The following is a 22,528-nucleotide window of genomic DNA, read 5'->3' as shown; positions in this document are numbered from 1 at the left end:
ATTCTGTACATTCACTCAGTAAGGAACCACCAATAAACCAGACAACACCCAGCCAGTATGTCGCTCTATACCATCCTTACACCAGTTCTATAGCTGACAATTCTATGACTGTCGATTCGGACTTTAAGTAACCTATGTGTCGATCCAATATAGGTTCCTCGACTACATCGAGGACAAGTAAACTTATAAATAACACAAGAGGTCATTAAAGTATCCAAACAGTCTTTGAAGCTGAAAAGGCTACCGATATTCAGTGGGTTTGTGGGTATAATTTTGATTTTCACGGCAGGGAGATGACGGGATATTAGAAATTGGAATTCTTTATAAAAGGTTGTATCGTCAATAAAAGGAAGACTCGAATAGAAAGTTAATTTAGGAACGTGAGGAGTAGGATGACGTGTAACACAATTGAACACGACACTAACAACCAGTTACATTTTTTAGATATTTTAATAACATGATCCTCTCAAGGCTTCGCTACTTCTGTTTTTAGAAAAAAGACATTCACTGGTCTTGGTACAAATTTTTGTAGTTTTTGTTCTCTCGATTTTAAGAATAATTCCGTATTAACCATGCTTCACCGAGCCTTTGCTTAATCCTCTAGTTGGGAAGCTTTCCACAATGAAATCATGTTCCTGCAAAAATACTTTAACAGCAACTGCTTTCCCACAAACTTATTCTTTAAACACGTCTCCAAATTTTTATATAATATTTTTGTTCCACATCATCCTACTCCTCACATTCCTAAATTACCTTTCTACTCAAGTCTTCCTTTTATTCATAATACAACCTTTTATAAAGAACTACGATTTCTAATATCCCATCATCTCCCAGCCGTGAAAATCAAAATCATACCCACAAACCCACTGAATATCGTTAGCCTTTTCAGCTTCAAAGACCGTTTGGATCCTTTAATGACCTCTTGTGTTATTTATAAGTTTACTTGTCCTCAATGTAATCAAGGAACCTATATTGGATTGACATACAGGTTACTTAAAGTCTGAATCAACAGTCATTGAGCTGTCAGTTATAGAACTGGCACTAAACTTTCAAATCCTGAATTTTCCAACATAAGGAATCATGCCGATAATTGCAAATATTCTATTCAGTACAAAGACTTTAAACCTTAAATGGGCAGAGCCCCAAATCATAAACTTTCAACAATTAATGAATCATTGTTTTTTAAAAAACTGGTCCCATCACTGAACACCCATGCCACGTCTACACCTCTTGATCTCTTGTGAACTGTTTACGTTTTTGGTTGGTCCTTCTTATTCATATTTCTAACTGTGGTTCTTTTAATGTAACTTATTTTGTGCATTTTAATATTTGTCACTTAATTTTATTGTACTAATTAGGTATCATTACTTGTAGCTTGAAAATGATGCCTGATGGTTGGCTTCGAAACGTTGCAACTGAATAAATATGACTTTCTTGACCTGTTGGTGTGCCTCCCTGAATTCATTGTATTGCTGGGTTTCGAGAAACCTCTGCCTGTTACATATATATACATATACATATATATATATGTATATATATGTATATATACATATACATATTCATATATATACTGTACACACACATATATATATATATATATATATATATATATATATATATATATATATATATATATTATATATGTATGTATATGATTATTATCACTTTTGTACTTGATTCATCACACATTACCACAGGTGAAAAATAAGAAACAGGGTGTAGGTCCTGACCGGTTTCGACTTTATTTCCAAGCCATTGACGAAGGATTGATACAGAGTATGAGAAGTCACAAATATACCTACACCACGTTTCTTATTTTTCACCTGTGGTAATGTGTGATGTGTGTATATATATATATATATATATATATATATATATATATATATATATATATATATATATATATATATATATATATATATATATATATATATATATATATATATATATATATATATATATATATATATATATATATATATATATATATATATATATATATATATATATATATATATAATATATATATATACTGTATATCTATATTATATGTATATATATATATGACTTTTATCACATTACTGACTCATATACAAGCATTAAGCTACAAAAGTCCTTTCATATGCAATTCGCTCTACCTCGGAAATAATATATTTTCACATGTTACGAAGGGGAATTTTTTAGTTGATAATAAGTTCGTCGTCCCGTGGGCTCGAACCAACGAAAGACAAGAACTCAAGACTACAGTGATGCCTTTACCCACATGGCCAACAAGTGAGGTATAAGTTGATACTGGCTCCCGCCTACAAATCCCTGCCGAACTCAGGTATTGGTATTTAGAGTCAATGTCAACCCACCTCTGCCATGCTGACCATGTAGTGCATTTGTCGCATGCAGCCATATTATGACTTTTTATCACATCACCGTGATTCATATACAAACAATAAGCTATATATTATATATATATATATATATATATACATATATATATATATATATATATATATATATATATAATAAATATATATATATAAATATATATATATATATATATATATATATATAAATATATATATATATATATATATATATATATATATATATATATATATATATATATATATATATATATATATATATATAAAAAGAGAATGAAGACAGGAGCAGACACTCAAACAACAGACAAATTGGAGCAACAGAAAGGCGTTCTTTCTTCTTATCCATTTATTTTTACGCGGACGTTTAGTATCTCTTGATACATCTTCTAGGCTGAAAAAGCGATGAACTTAAACAGTACTGTGTATTAACACTAAAAGGTATACACATTATATACTTAACACCATATTAAATGACAATTAAAAGGAAAAAAAAAAGGACAACCTTAAAAACACTCACAAGATATTTAAAAATATTTTAAAATTTTAAAAAAACAACAGCAGAAGAAGGCCAGGGCCAATACGAAAAAAAAAATAATAATAATAATAAAAATTAAATAAATAAAAAGACACCTACCCACACCGGTAGTGTAAAGCAAACTGACACAGACAAGCAATGCAAGGAGGGGAGAGAAGGGGGTGGGGGTGGGAGTATAAACAAAGAAGTTACAGCAGGTAGTTAGCGATGAACAGCTGGGTGGAAGTTGATTGGTGATTAAGGGCAGGGACAGTTAATTTAATCATAATGGATTCAAGTGTGGTTAACTCTTCCACGTGTCGGGTTCTCCCCACAATACTAAAATCCTTAGCATCTACATGCGTCTTACAAATTTTGCTGTGATTCCTTACATTGGACTGCTCGGGATTGGATAATCGACAGCCTGTTCTAAAACTAACTCCCTGATGAGAGGAGATTCGGACTTTTAGCAGCCTCCTGGTACAACCGATGTAAGTGCCGAGATCACATCTAGGACAATTATATTCATAAATCACACCGGAAGTAAACAAATTTTTATAGCTCGTGTTTTTACAATTTTAAAATGAATTCCTTGACCACTCTCCTTCATAGAGCCATTAACCTGACCTCAAGTTGGTCCGCATTTCATGCTGAGGTGATTATCCTCAATGATTATTTTAAGAGTAATTACTACCCATCAGTGATTTTCCATAGAGCTCTCAACAAATTGCTTAATTTGAAACTTAACCCCCACCTTTAGTCCATAGTGCCCCCAAATTATGTTTGTATGCAAGATTCCCTTTTTACATGACAATAGATTTCGGAAAAAAAATGCATCAGGCTATTCAACGGACAGTTACCCGCTCTCAATCTCAAGTTAATCCCAATAAACCCACGAACCATTGCATCTCTTTTTCCATGTCAAGGACAAGATTAGCCCCTTGTTTACTTCCGTGTGATTTATGAATATAATTGTCCTAGATGTGATCTCGCACTTACATCGGTTGTACCAGGAGGCTGCTAAAAGTCCGAATCTCCTCTCATCAGGGAGTTAGTTTTAGAACAGGCTGTCGATTATCCAATCCCGAGCAGTCCAATGTAAGGAATCACAGCAAAATTTGTAAGACGCATGTAGATGCTAAGGATTTTTAGTATTGTGGGGAGAACCCGATCGTGGAAGAGTTAACCACACTTGAATCCATTATGATTAAATTAACTGTCCCTGCCATTAATCACCAATCAACTTCCACCCAGCTGTTCATCGCAACTACCTGCTGTAACTTCTTTTGTTTATACTCCCCCCCCCCCCCTTCTCTCCCTCCTTGCATTGCTTGTCTGTGTCAGTTTGCTTTACACTACCGGTGTGGGTAGGTGTCTTTTTATTTATTTATTTAATTTTTATTATTATTATTATTTTTTTCATGATTGGCCCCGGCCTTCTTCTGCTGTTCTTTTTTTTTTAAATATTTTTAAAAATATTTTTTAAATATCTTGTGAGTGTTTTTAAGGTTGTCCTTTTTTTTTTCCTTTTAATTGTCATTTAATATGGTGTTAAGTATATAATGTGTATACCTTTTAGTGTTAATACACAGTACTGTTTAAGTTCATCGCTTTTTCAGCCTAGAAGATGTATCAAGAGATACGAAACGTCGTAAAAATAAATGGATAAGAAGAAAGAACGCTTTTCTGTTGCTCCAATTTGTCTATATATATATATATATATATATATATATATATATATATATATATATATATATATATATATATATATATATATATATATATATATATATATATATATATATATATATATATATATATATATATATATATATATATATATATATATATATATATATACATACATACAAATATATGAATCATGGGGAAACAGACCTGACAAACATCTCAGGTTGAAAAGGTAAAGGCATGTAAGTCTCTCACAAGTATCAAGTTTATTATGCCGTTTCACATCACATGCTGCATCCTCAAGACTGGAAAATTACAGACTATAAATACTTAAAACGTCACTCATTCAACGGGAAAAACTTTAAAAATTTTTAACATATACAAATACAAAAATTAAAATAAGGACTTGAAAGGAACACCTACCCAAAGCAAGAGCTAAAAAGTTACCAAAAAGATAGGGAGAAAATAAACATACAAAAGAAACCTATAACGAACGTGGAGAGTAAACAAACAGGCAATTAAGCTATAAACTGTTGTGTGGACGATGATTGGGTGTTTAGTTTTGGTAAATTAGTTTTAATGAAAAGCAACTCCAACACCATCAACTCGTCATCCTTACGGGCATATCCAATAATTTTAAAAACACCTTTGCCCTGTTTAAATGCAATTTTAATGAAGATTCCTTTTTGGAATTCATTAATGTCCAACATCCCAATATTAGGTTTACAGCTGAGAGAGAACCTCGTAACTCTTTATCATTTCTAGATCTACGTATCACCGGGGTAGATAATGGGTTTCAAACCAGCATTCATAGGAAAAATACTTTTACAGGGTTGGGCACCAATTTTTATAGCTATGTAATTTAAATTTTAAGTTGAGTTCTCTCTCTACCCTACTCCACAAGGAGTATTCTCTGACCTTCAGCTGGTCAGCCTTTCATAAAGAAGTCGAGTTCTTGGCTAATTTTTTCCGCAACAATTGTTTTCCGTCCCACTATTTTCAACAGATACTTAATAAGCTCCTAGCCACAAAAATGAAACAACCTATTCCCATATATACCATTCCCAAATTATGTATTTATGCTAAGTTCCCTTTCCTACATTTAAAAAGAAATGTATGAATTTAATTCATCATGAATTGCCAGCTGTAAATCTGAAGTTGATCCCATGAAATCCTTTAAATGTACATTCTTTTTTCAGAGTTAAGGACAGACTGAGCCCTTCCTTGACATCCAACATTATTTATAAATATACCTCCCAAGATGTAGCCTTGGAAACTATGTTGGATGTACAATGAGGCTTCTCAAGGTCCGTTTCTGCTCCCACCAAGGTGTCAGCTTCAGGAACGGTTGCACACTATCCAATACTGAACTATCCAATGTTCGGAACCATTCTCATATTTGTGGTACCCGCTTGGCTACGAATGATTTTAAAATTATTGGATCTGCCCTTAAGGGCGACGAGTTAATGGTGTTGGAGTCGCCTTTCATCATAAAAATTAATTTACCAACACTAAACAACCAATCATCATCCACACAACTGTTTATAGCATAATTGCCTGTTTGTTTACTCTCCACGTTCGTTACAGATTTCTTTTATATGTTTATTTTCTCCCTGTCTTTTTAGTCACTTTTTAGCTCTTGCTTTGGTACTTGTCCCTTTCAGGTTCTTGTTTTAATTTTTGTATTTGTTTATGTTAAAAATCTTTAAAGTTTCTCCCATTGTATAAGTGATGTTTTAAGTATTTATAGTCTGTAAATTTTCATATACTGTATATATATATATATATATATATATATATATATATATATATATATATATATATATATATATATATATATATATATATATATATATATATATATATATATATATATATATATATATATATATATGTATATATATATATATATATATATATATATATATATATATATATATATATATATATATATATATATACATGTCCCTGTTTACTACGGGGTTCCGTTCTTCTGCTTGCGTCAGAACCTAAAATCGTCGTGGCGAACATCGTCGAAAATCGTCAAAAATCATAAGAAAACCTTACTTTTAATGCTCTGGGTGCATTGAAAACGATGTAAACTGCATTATTATTGAGTTTTACATCAAAAAACCTTCAAATTATGATTATTCTGCCATTTTGGGGCCATATTTCTTCCGTCGGATCGATTTTACGTCGAATCCCGGAACATGCGTCGTAAGCCAGGAAATAATTTCTGATGAATATATTTGAAAAGCGTCAGAACCTCGAAACGTCGTAAGTCGGAACCGTCAGTAAACCGGGGACTGCCTGTATATGTATATATATATATGTATATATATATATATATATATATATATATATATATATATATATATATATATATATATATATATATATATATATATATATATATATATATATATATATATATATATATATATACTGTATATATATAAATAACAGTAAACCCCAGTATTTGGTCTCACGATTAGCAGACTCACGTATTCACGGATTACTCTTTGCAACGTATCTACCTATTATTCACGGAAAATTTGCCCATTTGCGGTATTTTTCACTGACAAATATTCACTAAATACTGGATTTTCATCTCATTTTCATGACTAAATGCACTTTTTGTGATAAAACTATTAATATAGTCAGGTAATGCTTGAGTTACGATACTTCACCTAATGATAATTCGATTTTGCAATGGGGTAAGCAATTAATACTGATACGCCAATATTATCTATAAAATATTTTTAAATTTTGTGAGCATGCAGGCAGCAGCGTAATGAGGCAGTGAGAGAGACCAAATTACAATAGACAACTTTTCCCCCATCTCTTTATCCCGTCTTCTAGTTAAAAAAGTAAAAGAGAATGATACAATTGTTAGTAACGTTATACTCTTGCGTAAATGCATACAGCCATAAACAACTGACCAAGAAACTATTGTTTTTCTTATAACCAAATTGGATAACAACAGCCATTTACCTGCTATTTCAACCATCATACGGTAATAAACAATTATCATAGGTTATGGCACAAATGATGTTAAGTAGAACAGGACTGATATATTTTTACATTATACCCTTATTCGGTATGGATAAAAGATTGGCAAGGAAATATACTGCTAAATTTACGCTGCAAGTTGTAGCTGAAGCTGAGAAAACAACGTTCAAGCTGCTAATGACTATACAGTAAATTATCGTGCATCGGCAACATGGATGAAACTCGATCGTAATTAAAATGGGAGAAAAAGTATTTTAATCAAAACTACTGGGAATGAAAGAACACATTACTGCTATTTTTATGCCTATAAACGATAAATACGTAGAGCTCGTATTATGATGAAATCAAGTGAAAATAGCGAACGGGATCTTCAATTTTTTTTACACAAAACACCCCAAAACGGCCATCGTCATCTATTAACAAAAATAATCAATAAATTAATTTAACATCGAGACGTATTTTAGTTATATTTGCACTTAAAAACACTTCAAATACCCAAAAATAACCTTGCCCCTTATAAATAAAGTACCTAGACTCTAGATATTCATTTACGCTAACTAGAAGCAAGAAAAGCGCTCAGAACTGAGTTAAATGCGGTGAAAACACTGCGTAAACATTTCCAAACCAAAACATTGATCGCTATGATCGCAATTTGTAATATAAAAGCAATATAAGAATATATACAACATTATTGGATACAGTGAATTAAGGCATATCATTTTAAAAGATCCATGGAAAAGATGCATATTCGTTATGTTGATGTCTGTATAATACGATATGTGAATATAGAGTATAATGTAGGCTATGCTACCGTGTATGTATACAACATGTAATAGTGTAGGCTAAGCTAATTCTAGTTTGTTGTTCAATTTTTCTTTGTATTGAATTATCTTAAGTCAGTTTGCATGAACCTCCAGAATTAGCTGATATTAATAATTATTATACCATGTATGTAAAGAGTATATTTTATTGTGTAGGCTTGGCTACCATATATGTATACATGGTACCAAATACCCTAGTGTAGGCTAGGCTATGTTTGAGACACGTTTTGGTATTTCTTACGTTTTTTCCAACAAACGTGGGGTTTTTTTTTGGAGCCTAACCCCATCGTAAGTAGGATAATACCTGTACAAGCATTTTTAGTTTGTTTTGTGTGTGTTTGAACTATCAAAATAGGTAGTTCTAAGTGTTTTTAGAAGGGTTCTAAGTATTTGTTGGTTTTAGCTATTTGCGAACACATCCCCAGCAAATACAGGGGTTTACTGTATATATATATGTGTATGTATATATATATATATATATATATATATATATATATATATATATATAGTATATATATTTACTGACGGGGACTCCCTTCTTGCGCAGTTCTTACTTGTCGTAACCCCAAAATCGTCGTAACCGGAAAATCGTCGAAAATCGTCAAAAATCATAAGAAAACCTTACTTTTAATGCTCTGGGTGCATTGAAAACGATGTAAACTGCATTATTATTGAGTTTTACATAAAAAAACCTTCAAATTATGATTATTCTGCCGTTTTGGGGCCATATTTCTTCCGTCGGATCGCGTGCATTTAACGCCGTCAGAACCCCGAACATGCGTCAGAAGCCAGAAATAATTTCTGATGAATATATTTGAAAAGCGTTGTAACCTCGAACGCCGTAAGTCGGAACCGCTGTGAACTGGGACTGCCTGTATATATATATATATATATATATATATATATATATATATATATATATATATATATATATATATATATATATATATATATATATACATACATACATATATATATATATATATATATATATATATATATATATATATATATATATATATATATATATATATATATATATATATATATATATATATATATATATTATATATATATATATATATATATATATATATATATATATATATATATATATAAAATATATATATATATATATATATATATATATATATATATATATATATTTATATATATATGTATATATATATATTTATATATATGTATATATATATATATATATATATATATATATATATATATATATATATATATATATATATATATATATATATATATATATATATAGTTCCTGGGGTCTGATTGTGTCCAGATACTGCCAAATCTGGATAAGGTGCATCTGGATTATTGAGAGATTACTTATATGAAACTTGTGTATAATGAAGGACAATGCAACTGGACACCCTGGCCAATTCATTCTCAATGCAGGGGCTTTATTGTAGATACTATTACACCTTCTCCCTCATAATTTGAAGTAATGTATGCATATTTATACCATATGGCTTAGAAGGTACTGGAAACTGGTAATGTGACAACAGCAATAGGCCCGCTGATCTGGCAACATCAGAAGTACCTTGCATATGGCGGCATTACAAGAGTTTCACAATCACTCTAGCCTAACACAACCAGGACATCATATAGGTGGGAGTCACAAGGTGTCTGGTACTCATAACCTCATGTTAACTACAGTACTGTATATGCTGTCACCTCCTTGTCTTGGAAAATATATCACTATCAATATCATTTGGGAGATTCCTTCTACCTATTTCCCTGTTACCTTATTCAGGTTATGTACGCTTATACCCTCCATCTTTCTGTTTCTCCTTACAGCCTTTCAGTTGGCTTTTCCAGACTTTAAGTTAAGTAATTCCCAGTCTTAAAGTTAAGTAATTCAAGAAAATAGGGTCAGGCCAGGGCAAGTTTGCCATTAGAGTCACTCCTATGGATCTCTGTCACCAATGCAGTAAGTTTCAAAGTTCAATCTATGTTAGAATTTGTTAATATGCCAGCTTAGATCAACATTATTTTCAGGAGAGAGCAGCCCTCACAGATTACCAGTAATTGAAATTAGCCCCTAAAACCTCCCTGGCATCCACCCTCCTCCAGCAGACGAAGTTCTGGAAGAGATTTATGCCCTCAAAATACTTACTAAGTATTTCAAAGGAATGACCCATTTTTAAATTTCCTTTACATATCATTCATAATTATTTCTAATTCTTAAAGACTTTCATTTGAGATAAGAGAAAAAATCCAACCAGAGAAACAAAGAAATAAACTTATATTTAGCTTCCATTCTAATATATCTAAGGATAAAAGAGAATCTTGGTTTTCCAATGAAAAGTGGTGCATTTTATTTACACATGAAAAAATATTTTGACATTTCACTTTGGTATTCCTAACAAACACTGTCATCACCTTTTGTAACTGATCTCTTTTTACAAGATGAAACAACAGTGAATTATTGTTTTCATATTTCTCATGTAAAAGATGCCAACATAAGGAGCAAAATGTTACTTTTAGGCCAAAGCTTAAAGGGAAAGATATGTTAAAGTTAAGCAATAACAAAGAATAACTGTGGTCATGCAAATATAATTGCCTTTATTATCAGAAACATTCATGTCCACAAGGTATGGATATGAACAAACTAATACATAACCTAAAATAAGTACAAAATGTTACATACCTAACTGAGAAGTTGTATAAGGATGCAAATGACTATGCGAGCGCTGGAGGTATAATGTGTGTGCTCGTGATACAGCTAATGACCATGCTTCCCCATCAGTAAAGCAATACTTGCGTGTGCTCTCTGAGTCCAAGCGTACCCAAGTTCCTGTTGACATAAGGCTATATTCAATTATCTCTACTCATCTATCCGCCATAACATTTGATAAATCACTCAGCAGACAGAAGAAAACAAACAAAACATTTTTTTAACAATGTTACTAAACACATTTCCAAAATGTCTATATTTGCCACATCATATATCTCTCAATTCATACTACAAAAAAATTCAGCCAATTTTCACATCAATAAAAAATTATATGAATAGTTTTATTTGCTTATATTGCTCAACAATCCAGTAATCACTTTCAATTATCTTGGTTTGAAAATTATCATGATTAAAGTTCTTTAAAACTTTCCTCAATCTTACTTCCTCAGTACTTTACTCCACAACTGAGGGGTTCCAATTACATGTACCTTGTATTCACAAAGTGTGGATAGAACCAAAGCTTCTTTGCAACAACCCCTCTGACCCCAACTGCATTGCTTTCTGTCTTTTACTTTTCATATATTCTGTAACTTCTGTAACGTCTTATTCATGAACATACCCTTCCAGTCAAGAAACGTGGACCAATTTAAAATAATAATTATGTGTTACCCTGTCAGACTGCTGCCCAAATACGTATATGTACGCCTACCTATCATTAATTGAATATCAGCCATTTAACAGAATATTTGTACTACTGATAGCTGAAAATTTCATACAATGCACACTAAAATATATAATATAGAAGTACAGCACCACTTAGAAAAATAATTTCTACACAAAAAAGGGGACTCACACAAACTTACATGTTGGTTACATAATTGGTTACTTAAATATCAAGGCCTACTTTGTTGAAAGATAACTCCTGTATGATGACAGAAACAGCAATTGTTACTTTTTACTTGGCTGTTATTGGCATAAAATTAAATTTAGTAAAGTCTGTGATAAACAAGTGAAAAACTGACCTATATGATAACACTCAAAAATTATGCTTTCACATACAAATGAAAAGGACCCTTGCAAAATAGTTATCTTTGGTACCTGGTAGATATGACTTTCATAAAAAGACTAGCCTTCAGCAATCTCCTATTCCAGGGCATTAGACAATGGAACCTCTGAGTAAACTAACTAGTAATTGGGGATTATCTAATACTGTATCTTACTACTTGGGTCACTGATACTGAATACATCTACTGTAAATAAAATTGTTTTAAAACTTTTATTTTTAATTTCACAAAAAGTCATCACTACATTTAAGGAAGTTCATTTCTAACATCACGCTTCAAAGCTGGTAAATGTTTTATCAGAAAAGGGATAGATTATAATTGTACACAGATGCCTAACACTATACTATATAATGAATGGTTATATTTGAAAATTGTGAACATGGGCAATGGGCTAATTTTTTGGCATAATATAACTACAATAGAAGAATGGTACATGTTATTTTGCATCTTACAGGTGCAAAACCTTCATGCAATATATTGCATAAAGGCCTTTATTTATAACTAAAATATACGTCATCGCAATAATTTATGCACAACTTTAAGGATATAATGTAGCATCATCAGGGTTCATGATTTTATTATGGTGCATTCTTAAGAACATTCTCATCTATGCCCTTTCTGGATTCCTAGGCCTTCTGACTTCACATCCTGCCAATTCCACATATGGCAATTCTCTAAACGATTGCCACTCTTCCCTTCTTAAAATTTACCCAGACCATCTTCAATCTTTAAAAGCCTGTTCTTTGTTCTAGCCTCTGAATACAGTACTTTGACCTTTTTGCCAACTACTGTACTTACTTATGATATGATTGCTGCACATGCCAGCTATAAACCTCAGCATCATGTATCCATAACTTTTCAGAATCTCCACCATCATTGTCATTAGTTGTGTAGAAAAGCTCAGGTGTTACAATCACATCCTAAAATTCAGCCATTCACGATGAATGATACTTTTTAGTACAGTGTAATTCACCAATCGCTTTCCCTTCATCCAAGTTGCTGCTATACAATCCAGACTCACAATCCACTCTGTTATAATTGTAACAGAATTTTTCAACCTCATCTTTGGCCTAATCCTTCACCATAACAATCTACACTTATTATACTTTCTGGCAAACAAAATTCCTTACTCCATTTAATCTTGCAACCTTGAGCATATGGAATGACACCATCTGTTATAATCAATATGTACCACATTTCTTTTAGACCATGTCAACAGCATCCATATGGCCACTTACCAACGTCTAATTTCTTAACTTCCACTCCAGTCTTCATTATGTTCATTCTCTTCCCCATTATACTCTTATATTTTTAAAACATTTCTAAGAACTTTATTTGAGATTCAGCTATTAGCAACAAGAAATGTCCATACAGTTGTTCCCATGGGCATCCCTTTCCACCTTCCATTGTAGCCTCCTCATTACTATGTTTAAACACTTAAGGGCTTAGTGCTGATCCATTGAGGACCAAAATTTTTCACAAATTCTACCAAAATTGACACTATCATCACCTTAAACTCGTGGCATGGTATAATAACTGAACCTGCACAGCCATAACAATCATCTAACAGCACAAAGCACACTGCCAAATGCATTCTCAAGATCTAAAAAATACAATAAAACTTCTTCCTTCTTGCACAGCATTTCTCCAGCAGTTTCCATAATAAAACGGATTTGCAGATGATTTTCCTGGCGCAAAGCCATTTTAACAATATTCTTAATCTTCTCCCTAACCCTCATCTTATACTTTCAAAGCAGGCCTCTGCAATCTAACTGTATTATGTTCACTGCTTTATTTGTGGTGTAATACTCTTCCCATCCCATGGGCAATATCTACTCCTTTTCAATGCCCTCATACACTCTAGCCAAATGTTGCTTCAGTGATCAGTAATTAAACTAATTGCATATTATATGTGAAGGCCCAGAGGCATTTCTACTGCTCATTTTCTCAAGGGCTTTAGAAGTCACATATGTATATAGTGGCCCTCTGCCAGACCAGCATACTACATTTCATAATTAATTCTCTTGTAAAGCATATTGCACATCTCAAAGAACTATCTCCTTTATTGCAGAACTTCTTTACACTTTAATCTCAGGGTAACAAGACAATTTGTATTTTATATAAAAACTGTTTTCAACAAGTTTTCACACTCCTCTGGTGTTAGAAGAAGAAGAAGAAGAAGAAGAAGAAGAAGAAGAAGAAGAAGAAGAAGAAAGAAGAAGAAGAAGAAGAAGAAGAAGAGAAGGGTAACATGATAACAATAATTATTGACAGTACCCAAACAGTTGCTGAAGAAGTAGAAAAAAATAGAATTCATACTAACAGTAATGACAGTAATTATATGGAGAGAATAGAAAAAAAATTGAAAATGATAACAATAAAAAAATACAGATTGCAGATGATTAATTTCCATCTGGGGACCTTTGGTGGTTACAGAAGTCAGGTCCAGAAGGCTAAATACAAATACTGAAAATTGCAAAAATTACATTTTTATAATAAAATAAAGTTTTATATACAGTATACTTACCCAGTAATTACATAGCTATTAGTTTCTTTTAACCAGCAGCTCAAAATTTGAAATTGCTGGTCCGCTTAGTTTGTTATGGTTATGGCGACATGCACCGCCCACTTTCGGGTGTAAGAGAAGGTACAACATAGCAAAGAGCTTCAGTTTGTTTTATGTCCAAGTGAAGGGAGGTGGGTGGGCTCCGATTATGTAATTACTGGGCAAGTACTGTATATATAAAACTTTTATTTTATTATAAAAATGTCATTTTTATATAAGTAACTTAACCAGTAATTACATAGCTGATTCCCACATTGAATGGAGGTGGGAATGTTGGACATATCTACCCCAAAACATTATTAACAGTAATGAGTTTGAGAATAGAAATTTGCTAACATTGAATCAATGTTGTTGAACCTTTCCTGATAAGAGAGCTGATACAGTAAGATACTGCCTCTGGTTGGTGCTCATCTTATCCAGTAGAGGCAAGGCAATAAAGCCTTGAGGGCCTACTACTACAGTGGGTGCTTTGTAGCGATGGACCAATTTCCGATGGCTAGGAAAGTACAAGATGCCCCTGCCCAGGGCGCAGTACCACACGAAATAACCAGAGTAAATAGTCACCAAAACCACCAAAAATCAAATTAAAAACACCAATTCCCAACCATAAAACCAAAAGAATGGAGGGTACTCCAAGTACATAGTACTACCAGGCTCCCCAAAACTCAACACCCTAGGCAAGGCGAAGAGATTGAAGAAAGGGCATTGCTTTCTACGTTTCCTTCCCCAACACCATTCCAGCTGCGTAAAACGGACCCAAGGTACTGCATTAATCGTAAGTTGTCTCAATATCCCTTAAATAATGCGATGTAAACACCAACTTGCACTTCCAAAACGTCACTTGTACAACTGACATAAGGGACAGATTGCGCTTAAATGCCAAAGACTTAATGACTACTCTTATCTCATGGGTTTTATCTTTAAAGATGAGAGTGAGTCTTCATTCACCATGGAATGTGCTTCGGAAATCAGATTCCTCAAAAATGCCAGGGCGTTCTTAGACAGGGGTCTAGAGGGATATTTCACAGAACACCAAAGGTTTCTTGAAGTACCACAAATGTCCTTACTGGACAGAGAGTTCTTTCTTCTTCAGACGGACCCACTTTCTCGGACAAGTTCTTGATCATAAAAGAACGAGGCCATGGATTCAATGGCAATTCGTTCTTAGCCAGAAAGTCTAGGGAAAAGGAGCAAACTGCCCTTCCCTGAGAAAATCCTATGTTTCTGTCTAAAGCATGGATTTCACTGGACCTCTTTGCGGTGGCCAAGGCGACCAGAAAAAGTGTCTTCCTAGTTAGATCCCTTAAAGAGAGATTGCATGGGCTCAAAACTTGACTGGAAAGCCACTTAAGGACCACGTCTAAGTTCCATGAGAGCAAAGGTTTTTTCTTTAGGCTTTGCGGTGTCAAAGGACTTAACCAGGTTGGACAAATCCTGGTTCAACGATAAGTCCATTCCTTTATGGCGGAAAACTGAGCTACGCATAGCTCTGTATCCTTTAATGGTAGAGGTAGAAAGTCCTTTAGCAGAGCGTAGGAACAGGAGAAAGTCCGCTATTTCTGCTACAGAGGTCTTAGAAGATGACATGTTATTTTGTCTGCACCAGGACCTGAGGATGGACCATTTTGCCTGGCAGACATTACTGTATCTGAAGACTGTCTTCTAAACTTCTCAGTTGCGTCTGCAGCCGCTCTTGAAAAGTCTTCTTTTGGAGCAGTCACTTAACAGTTTGAAGTTTGAACCCTGTTAAGCCCAGAAAAGACAGGTTTTTGGTGGAACCGACGGAAGTGGGGTTGCCTGAGTTGTTGTTGCTTCTGTGGCACCATTCTCGGGAAGTCCGCAGGAAGTTCTAGTAGGTCTGGGAACCACTCTCTTGTTGGCTAGAAGGGAGTTATCAAGATCATGGATAGGCTTTGATGAGACCGGAATTTGTTGATGACCTGCCTCACTAAACCAAATGGGGGAAAGGCATACAGGTCTTTGTTGGACCAATCCTGCAACATTGCATCGGTCGCCCGTGCCAAGGGCTCTGGAACTGGTGAGCAGAAGAGAGGAAGTCGGTGATTTCTGGAGGACGTGAACAAGTCTATCACTGGTTTCCCCCAGAGCTTCCACAGATCCAGACAAACCAATGGGTCTAATGTCCATTCTGTGGAGAGGATCTGTCTTTGATGACTCAATTCGTCAGCAAGAACGTTGAGTCTTCCCAGAATAAAACGCGTTGTCACTTGAGTTTCATTCTGGTGCAACCGAAGAAGATTGGGTTCCTCCTTGTTTCTTGATGTACACCAGTGCTGTTGTGTTGTCTGAATGCACCGCTACTGTCCTATCCTGTATTTCTGAAGCGAAGCACTGTAGGCCCAGAAATATCGCCTGTAATTCCTTTACACTGATGTGCCAGTTTTGCTGTTCCTGGGACCAGGTTCTTGACACTTCTTTTAATCCCAAAAGAGCTTCCCAACCTAGGTTTGCCACGTCTGAAAAGAACGCTAGGCTGGGGATCAGATGATGAAGAGCTTTCCTTTCTGATAGTCTCTTCCTGGAATTCCACGCATGAAGATACCTCCTTGATTTCCGTTGTTATCGGGAACACAAACGAGTCCGGAGACTTTTTCCCTGTTCCAGCTGGCTCTGGGAAGAACTGGAGAGGTCTCAGGTGAAGTCTTTCCAGAGTAATGGATTGTTCCATGGATGAGAGGGTACCTAGAAGACTCATCCACTGATCAGCTGAGCAACAGTTTAGATTTGGAAATTCTTCCACTGTCTGGAGACACCTTTCTATTCTCTTTGGGACTGGAAAAACCCAAAAAACCCGAGAATTGATCGTCATCCCTAAATAAGGAATCTCATGAGAAGGCGTCAGGAAGGACTTGTTTCGAATGATGAGAAGGCCCAATTCCTGAGCCAAGAGAAGAGTTGTGCGAATGTCCTCCGTATATTGCACTTTCAAGCGGGAACGTAGTAGCCAGTCATCTAGATATAGAGAGATCTTTATCCCCATCAAATGAAGCCATTTTGCTAGTGGAGCCAATACTCTGATGAACACTTACGGAGCTGTTGAGAGGCCTGGTTGTAGAATCCCGGAGAATGAATGTCCTCTACTAGCTCTATAACCTCTTTCTGAACAAGGGACTTCACCTCTAACAAAAGAGCAGCAAATCTCTCTGAGCCTGGAGAGTAACCTGTAAATTCGACAGGCTTGCAGATTAGAGGAGGGAGGAATGTTCAAAAAGGAGATAGTGTAGCCCTCCTTCAGGACAGACACTATCCACGATTCCACTCCCTTTTATTCCCACCGTTCCCAAAAGTGAAGGAGCCGCACTCCTATCTGAATACGGAGGACTATGTTTTCATTTCTTGGACTAAGACTTTGAAGAGGACTTCTTGATGGAACGCTGTGGGAAATGGATATAAGTTCTTGTCCTAATCTAGGATCTATAACGGGAGCTCCAAAAGGGAGTAGGTTGCAGGGGAGACAAAGATCTGGGAGGAAGAGTCGAAGAATCCTTTAGGTGCTCGTTGATTGAGTGAGCAGGTCTTCAATGTTCTTTTTCTGCAGGTCAGAGGCGATGTTCAGTACTGTAGCCTGTGGAAAAAGATACATCATGTCCAAGGGGAGAATAGGCAGGCCGATCTCTGAGACGGAGTGACGCCTCTCAAAGTAAAAGAGCACCAAAGCTCCCTCTTCTTAAGAATACCCATGGCATACAGACTGGCTTACTCCTGTGTACTATCGCGAAAGCCTCTGTCAATACAGGAAAGTACTCCCAAGAGATTCGACGAGATCTTGAGGTAACAAAGAACACTCTCTAAGTCTGTGCGCCAGAGAGCCCACCGGCCAGTCAAGGAAGCTCATCACTTCAAACATCTTAAAAATATTTTTAAGAAGGTGCGCAAGTTCTGAGGCCAAGAACATAATTTTCTACCTCCTCCAGTGCCTTCTTAGCTGAAGAGGGAATAGCTGGCAAGAAGCAGCTTGGATAAGTTGCTAGCAGGAACCTCAACAGCGCCAAGTATGCCGATGAAGGTGCATCTTGATCGGGAACAACCTCTTCCTCACAAGAGACAGGAGAAAGCGATAAGTCCGCTGTCGTCTGAGCTGTAGGAGGAGCCTTCTGAAGCAAACTGAGAATATTATCCAGTTTGCTCTGAATCGGGTCAACTGGAGGAGGAACAATGTCCGAGACGGCACTACTAAGAAGCGGTGGAGGAGTGGGCGCCAACGGGCACTCGGGGGGAGCTGTGGAGACAGGAGCCAGTAGCGAAACTTGTCAAAGAACGGGCGCCAATGGGTGCTCGGGGGGCGCTGTGGACACGGGAGCCAGTAGCGAAATTTGTTGAAGAACGGGTGCCAATGGCCACTTGGGGGACGCTGTGGAGACGGGAGCCAGTAGCGAAACTTGTCAAAGAACGGGCGCCAATGGGCGCTCAGGGGGTGCTGTGGAGATGGAGCCAGTAGCGAAACTTATTGATGAATGGGCGCCAGTGGGCACTCAATCACAAAAGGGAATTTGGGCGCTTTGACACTAGTTACTGGTGTAGCTGACTGTAGAGATGGCGGTGCTGGGTGCGCAACTCCTGATGCAGTAGCTCCTTTATTCGACGAAGAACGTCTCCGCGCCACAAGGCGCTTAGCTGCCAATTAACGACCATCGTCAGAAGAAGCAGAAGAGAATTGTTCTGGGCAGTGACTACAAGATGGGCGCACTGAATCCTTGCCCTTCTAACAAGGAACAGGGGAAGAAATCTCAAACTTCACTACAGGCCACTTTAGCAGGAGTGACTTGTCCACATAGCGCCGTGTGCGCCTGGGACTAAAATCTTCGGAGCTGGAGGACATACAGAGAGCACTCACTTGAAGGCCTTTCCAATGGCCTTTGGTTGCAGCCTGGGATTCATCAACAGACTGAACTGAGGGGGCGACTGCTCAGGGGCAGACCCCACCAACCTCCCTTAGGCTGCCAGTATGACTCCTCCCAGGTGCTGGGGAGTATGACAAGGACCTTGGCCTAGGAAAATCGGTGGGTCGAACAGCCACCTCCTCCACTACCACTGCAATTGCAGTGGGCGCCACGAGGCGCTCTGACTCACTTTCAGACTGAACTGAGGGGGCGACTGCTTGGGGGCAGAACCCACCGACCTCTCTTAGGCTGCCAGTTTGCCTCCTCCCAGGTACTGGGGAGTATAACAGGGACCTTCGGCCTAGGAGAATCAGTGGGCCAAACAGCCACCTCCTCCACCACCACTGCACTTGCACTGGGTGCCACAAGGCGCTCTGACTCGCTTGTATCCATAAGCACTTTCACCGATGATGCTAATTTAGCGATTGATTGCACAATCAATTCAAAGCGAGTGTCGATTTTCTACTCCAGACTGGCCATGGTGTTGGGGGTCGGAAACATGAGAGCCAGGTAAAGGAGATGGTTGCGCAAATGGAGGAGATGGAATGGGATTGGAGGAAATTACAGGTGCAATTGCATCTGACTTACTGGATGAATCCTGACTAGATAAAGTTTTACTAGATTCCTTAGCAATAGCTTTCATCTTCCTATCTCTAGCTAGTTTCTGAGATGTGCATCTAAAGTCTTCCACTTCTTAATATTCCAGTCATTACACTCCTCACAACATAAATCTACTGAACATGTTTGTCCCCTACATGGCACACAAACAGTGTGCGATCGTAAGATTCTCAGTTAGTCTAGTATTGCAGCTTTGCTGCAATACCTAATGTTAGCACTACTAGTGTCAGACATCCTAGAAAGTCTAATACAAGTCCAAAAAAAAGGGCAAAGAGTCATCAATCAATAATCAAAATTCGCCAAACATTATCTCAATTATGCCGAAAGGCTACGAAATTAAATACTTCACCAATTGAAGATAAGTCAAACAATCAGCAAAGTATAAATTCCAAAATTCAAGCTGCTGCCAACTACAGTCCTTCAACCACAGCCGGCACAAACAAATTGAAGCTCTTTGCTATGTTGTACCTTCTCTTACACTTGAAAGTGGGCGGGGCATGTCGCCATAACTATAACAAACTAGCGGACCCGCAATTTCAAAATTTTGAGCTGCCGGTTAAAAGACACTAATAGCTATGTAATTACTGGGCAAGCTACTTATATAAAACTCTACAATAATATTAATCACGGTATTAAAAAAAGTAAAAGTACCAAAAATGACAAGAAATGGAGAAAAATAATAAAAATAATAATAATAATAATAATAATACAATAATAATAATAATAATAATAATAATAATAATAATAATAATAATAACAATAATATAATAATAATAATAATAATAATAATAATAATAATAATAATAATAATAATAATAATGACAGGTTCTGGAGATGACACTTCATAATTGCAAAAATAGAGAATAAGTCATTCAAGGAACAGACGGCTCATTATTCCATCTTTCCCACAATTTAGATCTTCTTGCCTCACTGCTTAGGATGCTTTGTATGAGCGAATTGCTGCTGTTTCTCAGTCGGGTGATCAGACTGGACATTGTTCGCCTCACAATGATTTTCAAATTCTCCAGGCAGTTTTCTATGAATGTCTGCTTGGCTGAGTGATAGCGAGGTGTGTTTGTGAGGCGTTTAAGAATGTCGTTGTGAACAACAGTGATACGTGTCATGGTCTCTCAGGTATAGTTCGTCCAAAGGGAACACCCATATATACTGTAGCAGTACGAGCAGAAGAGCAGAAGTTTCGTTTCTCGGTGACAGAAGGCAAACCTCCTTGCAATCATGTTGCCAGTTGCACATAATTTATGATGCCTCTGTTCAATGTCTGCCGTATCTTTTAGGTCATCCGTGATAATGTGTCCCAAATACGGAAATTCATGAATGAATTCCAGAAGATGATTTCCGAGGAAAATTAGTGGTTCTGCAATATGCTTAAGCGATCTCGGGAGCAGAGACATACACTGGGTCTTGGTTTCGTTGTATAGGATATCAAATTCCTCTCCTATTGGTGGCAGGTGTCAATGAGTCGCTGGAGACCTTGCACTGATGGGGAAATCAGAACCATATCATCTGCGTAACAGAGGTTGTTTACGGTTGTTTCGTTGATAGTGCATCCGATTGGGAGTGAGTTCAGTTTGACATTCAGGGCATCTGTTTACGTGTTAAACAGGTATGGAGAGAGAGTGCCCCCTTGCCGGAGCCTGTTTAGTGAGCCAAAGGTGTACGACAATACGTTACCCCATTTAACGCAGAAATTGCTGTGTAGACATAAGATGCAAATTAGATGTAGAGGTGTGCCTCGTTTGTGCAGCTTCAGGAAGAGCTTCAGGTAGTTTACTCTGTCAAATGCTTTTCTCACATCTACAAAACAAGAAAACAGGAGAGACTGATGATAGGTAATAGCTCAGCAATTCTTTCAAGATGTAGATGCAGGTGTCGGCTGAGTGGTTTGCTTTAAAGCCGAACCGGTTGTCAGTAGTGTGTAGAAAGGGGAGAAGTCTCACTAGAATAACGGACTCAAGTATCTTCGACGTAATTGTAGTAATTGCAATCAGGCAATAATTGCCAGGGTCAGCTGCATCCTTTAGCTTGTTTTTTAATAATGGTATTAAGTGAACTAAGAGTAGGGAGTCTGGGAGGAACTGGTGAATTATGCACACACTGAACAGAGCAGCTAGCAAAATGTAAATTATTGGATGGCAGAATCTGAGAGCTTCAGCAGGCAGTCCATCGCAGCCAGACAATTTATTATTAGGTAGGTTGTTTATGGCATCGCTGATGTTACCTGGCGTAATACGATC

At 36.3% G+C, this 22,528-nt stretch overlaps 1 protein-coding gene across 1 annotated transcript in view; it reads right to left on the bottom strand.

Annotated features, from left to right (window-relative positions):
- Positions 1 to 22,528, bottom strand: part of hiw (highwire) — a 1,788,684-nt gene that overhangs the window by 497,053 nt on the left and 1,269,103 nt on the right. The window contains 1 exon segment of the mRNA XM_067112237.1: positions 11,098 to 11,244. Within this exon segment, the coding sequence (XP_066968338.1) occupies positions 11,098 to 11,244 (147 nt within the window).

Source organism: Macrobrachium rosenbergii, chromosome 2, assembly GCF_040412425.1.
Source record: "Macrobrachium rosenbergii isolate ZJJX-2024 chromosome 2, ASM4041242v1, whole genome shotgun sequence".
NCBI lineage: Eukaryota > Metazoa > Arthropoda > Malacostraca > Decapoda > Palaemonidae > Macrobrachium > Macrobrachium rosenbergii.
The sequence above is the reverse complement of the archived record's forward strand: the minus strand, read 5'-3'. Positions and strand labels throughout refer to the sequence as shown.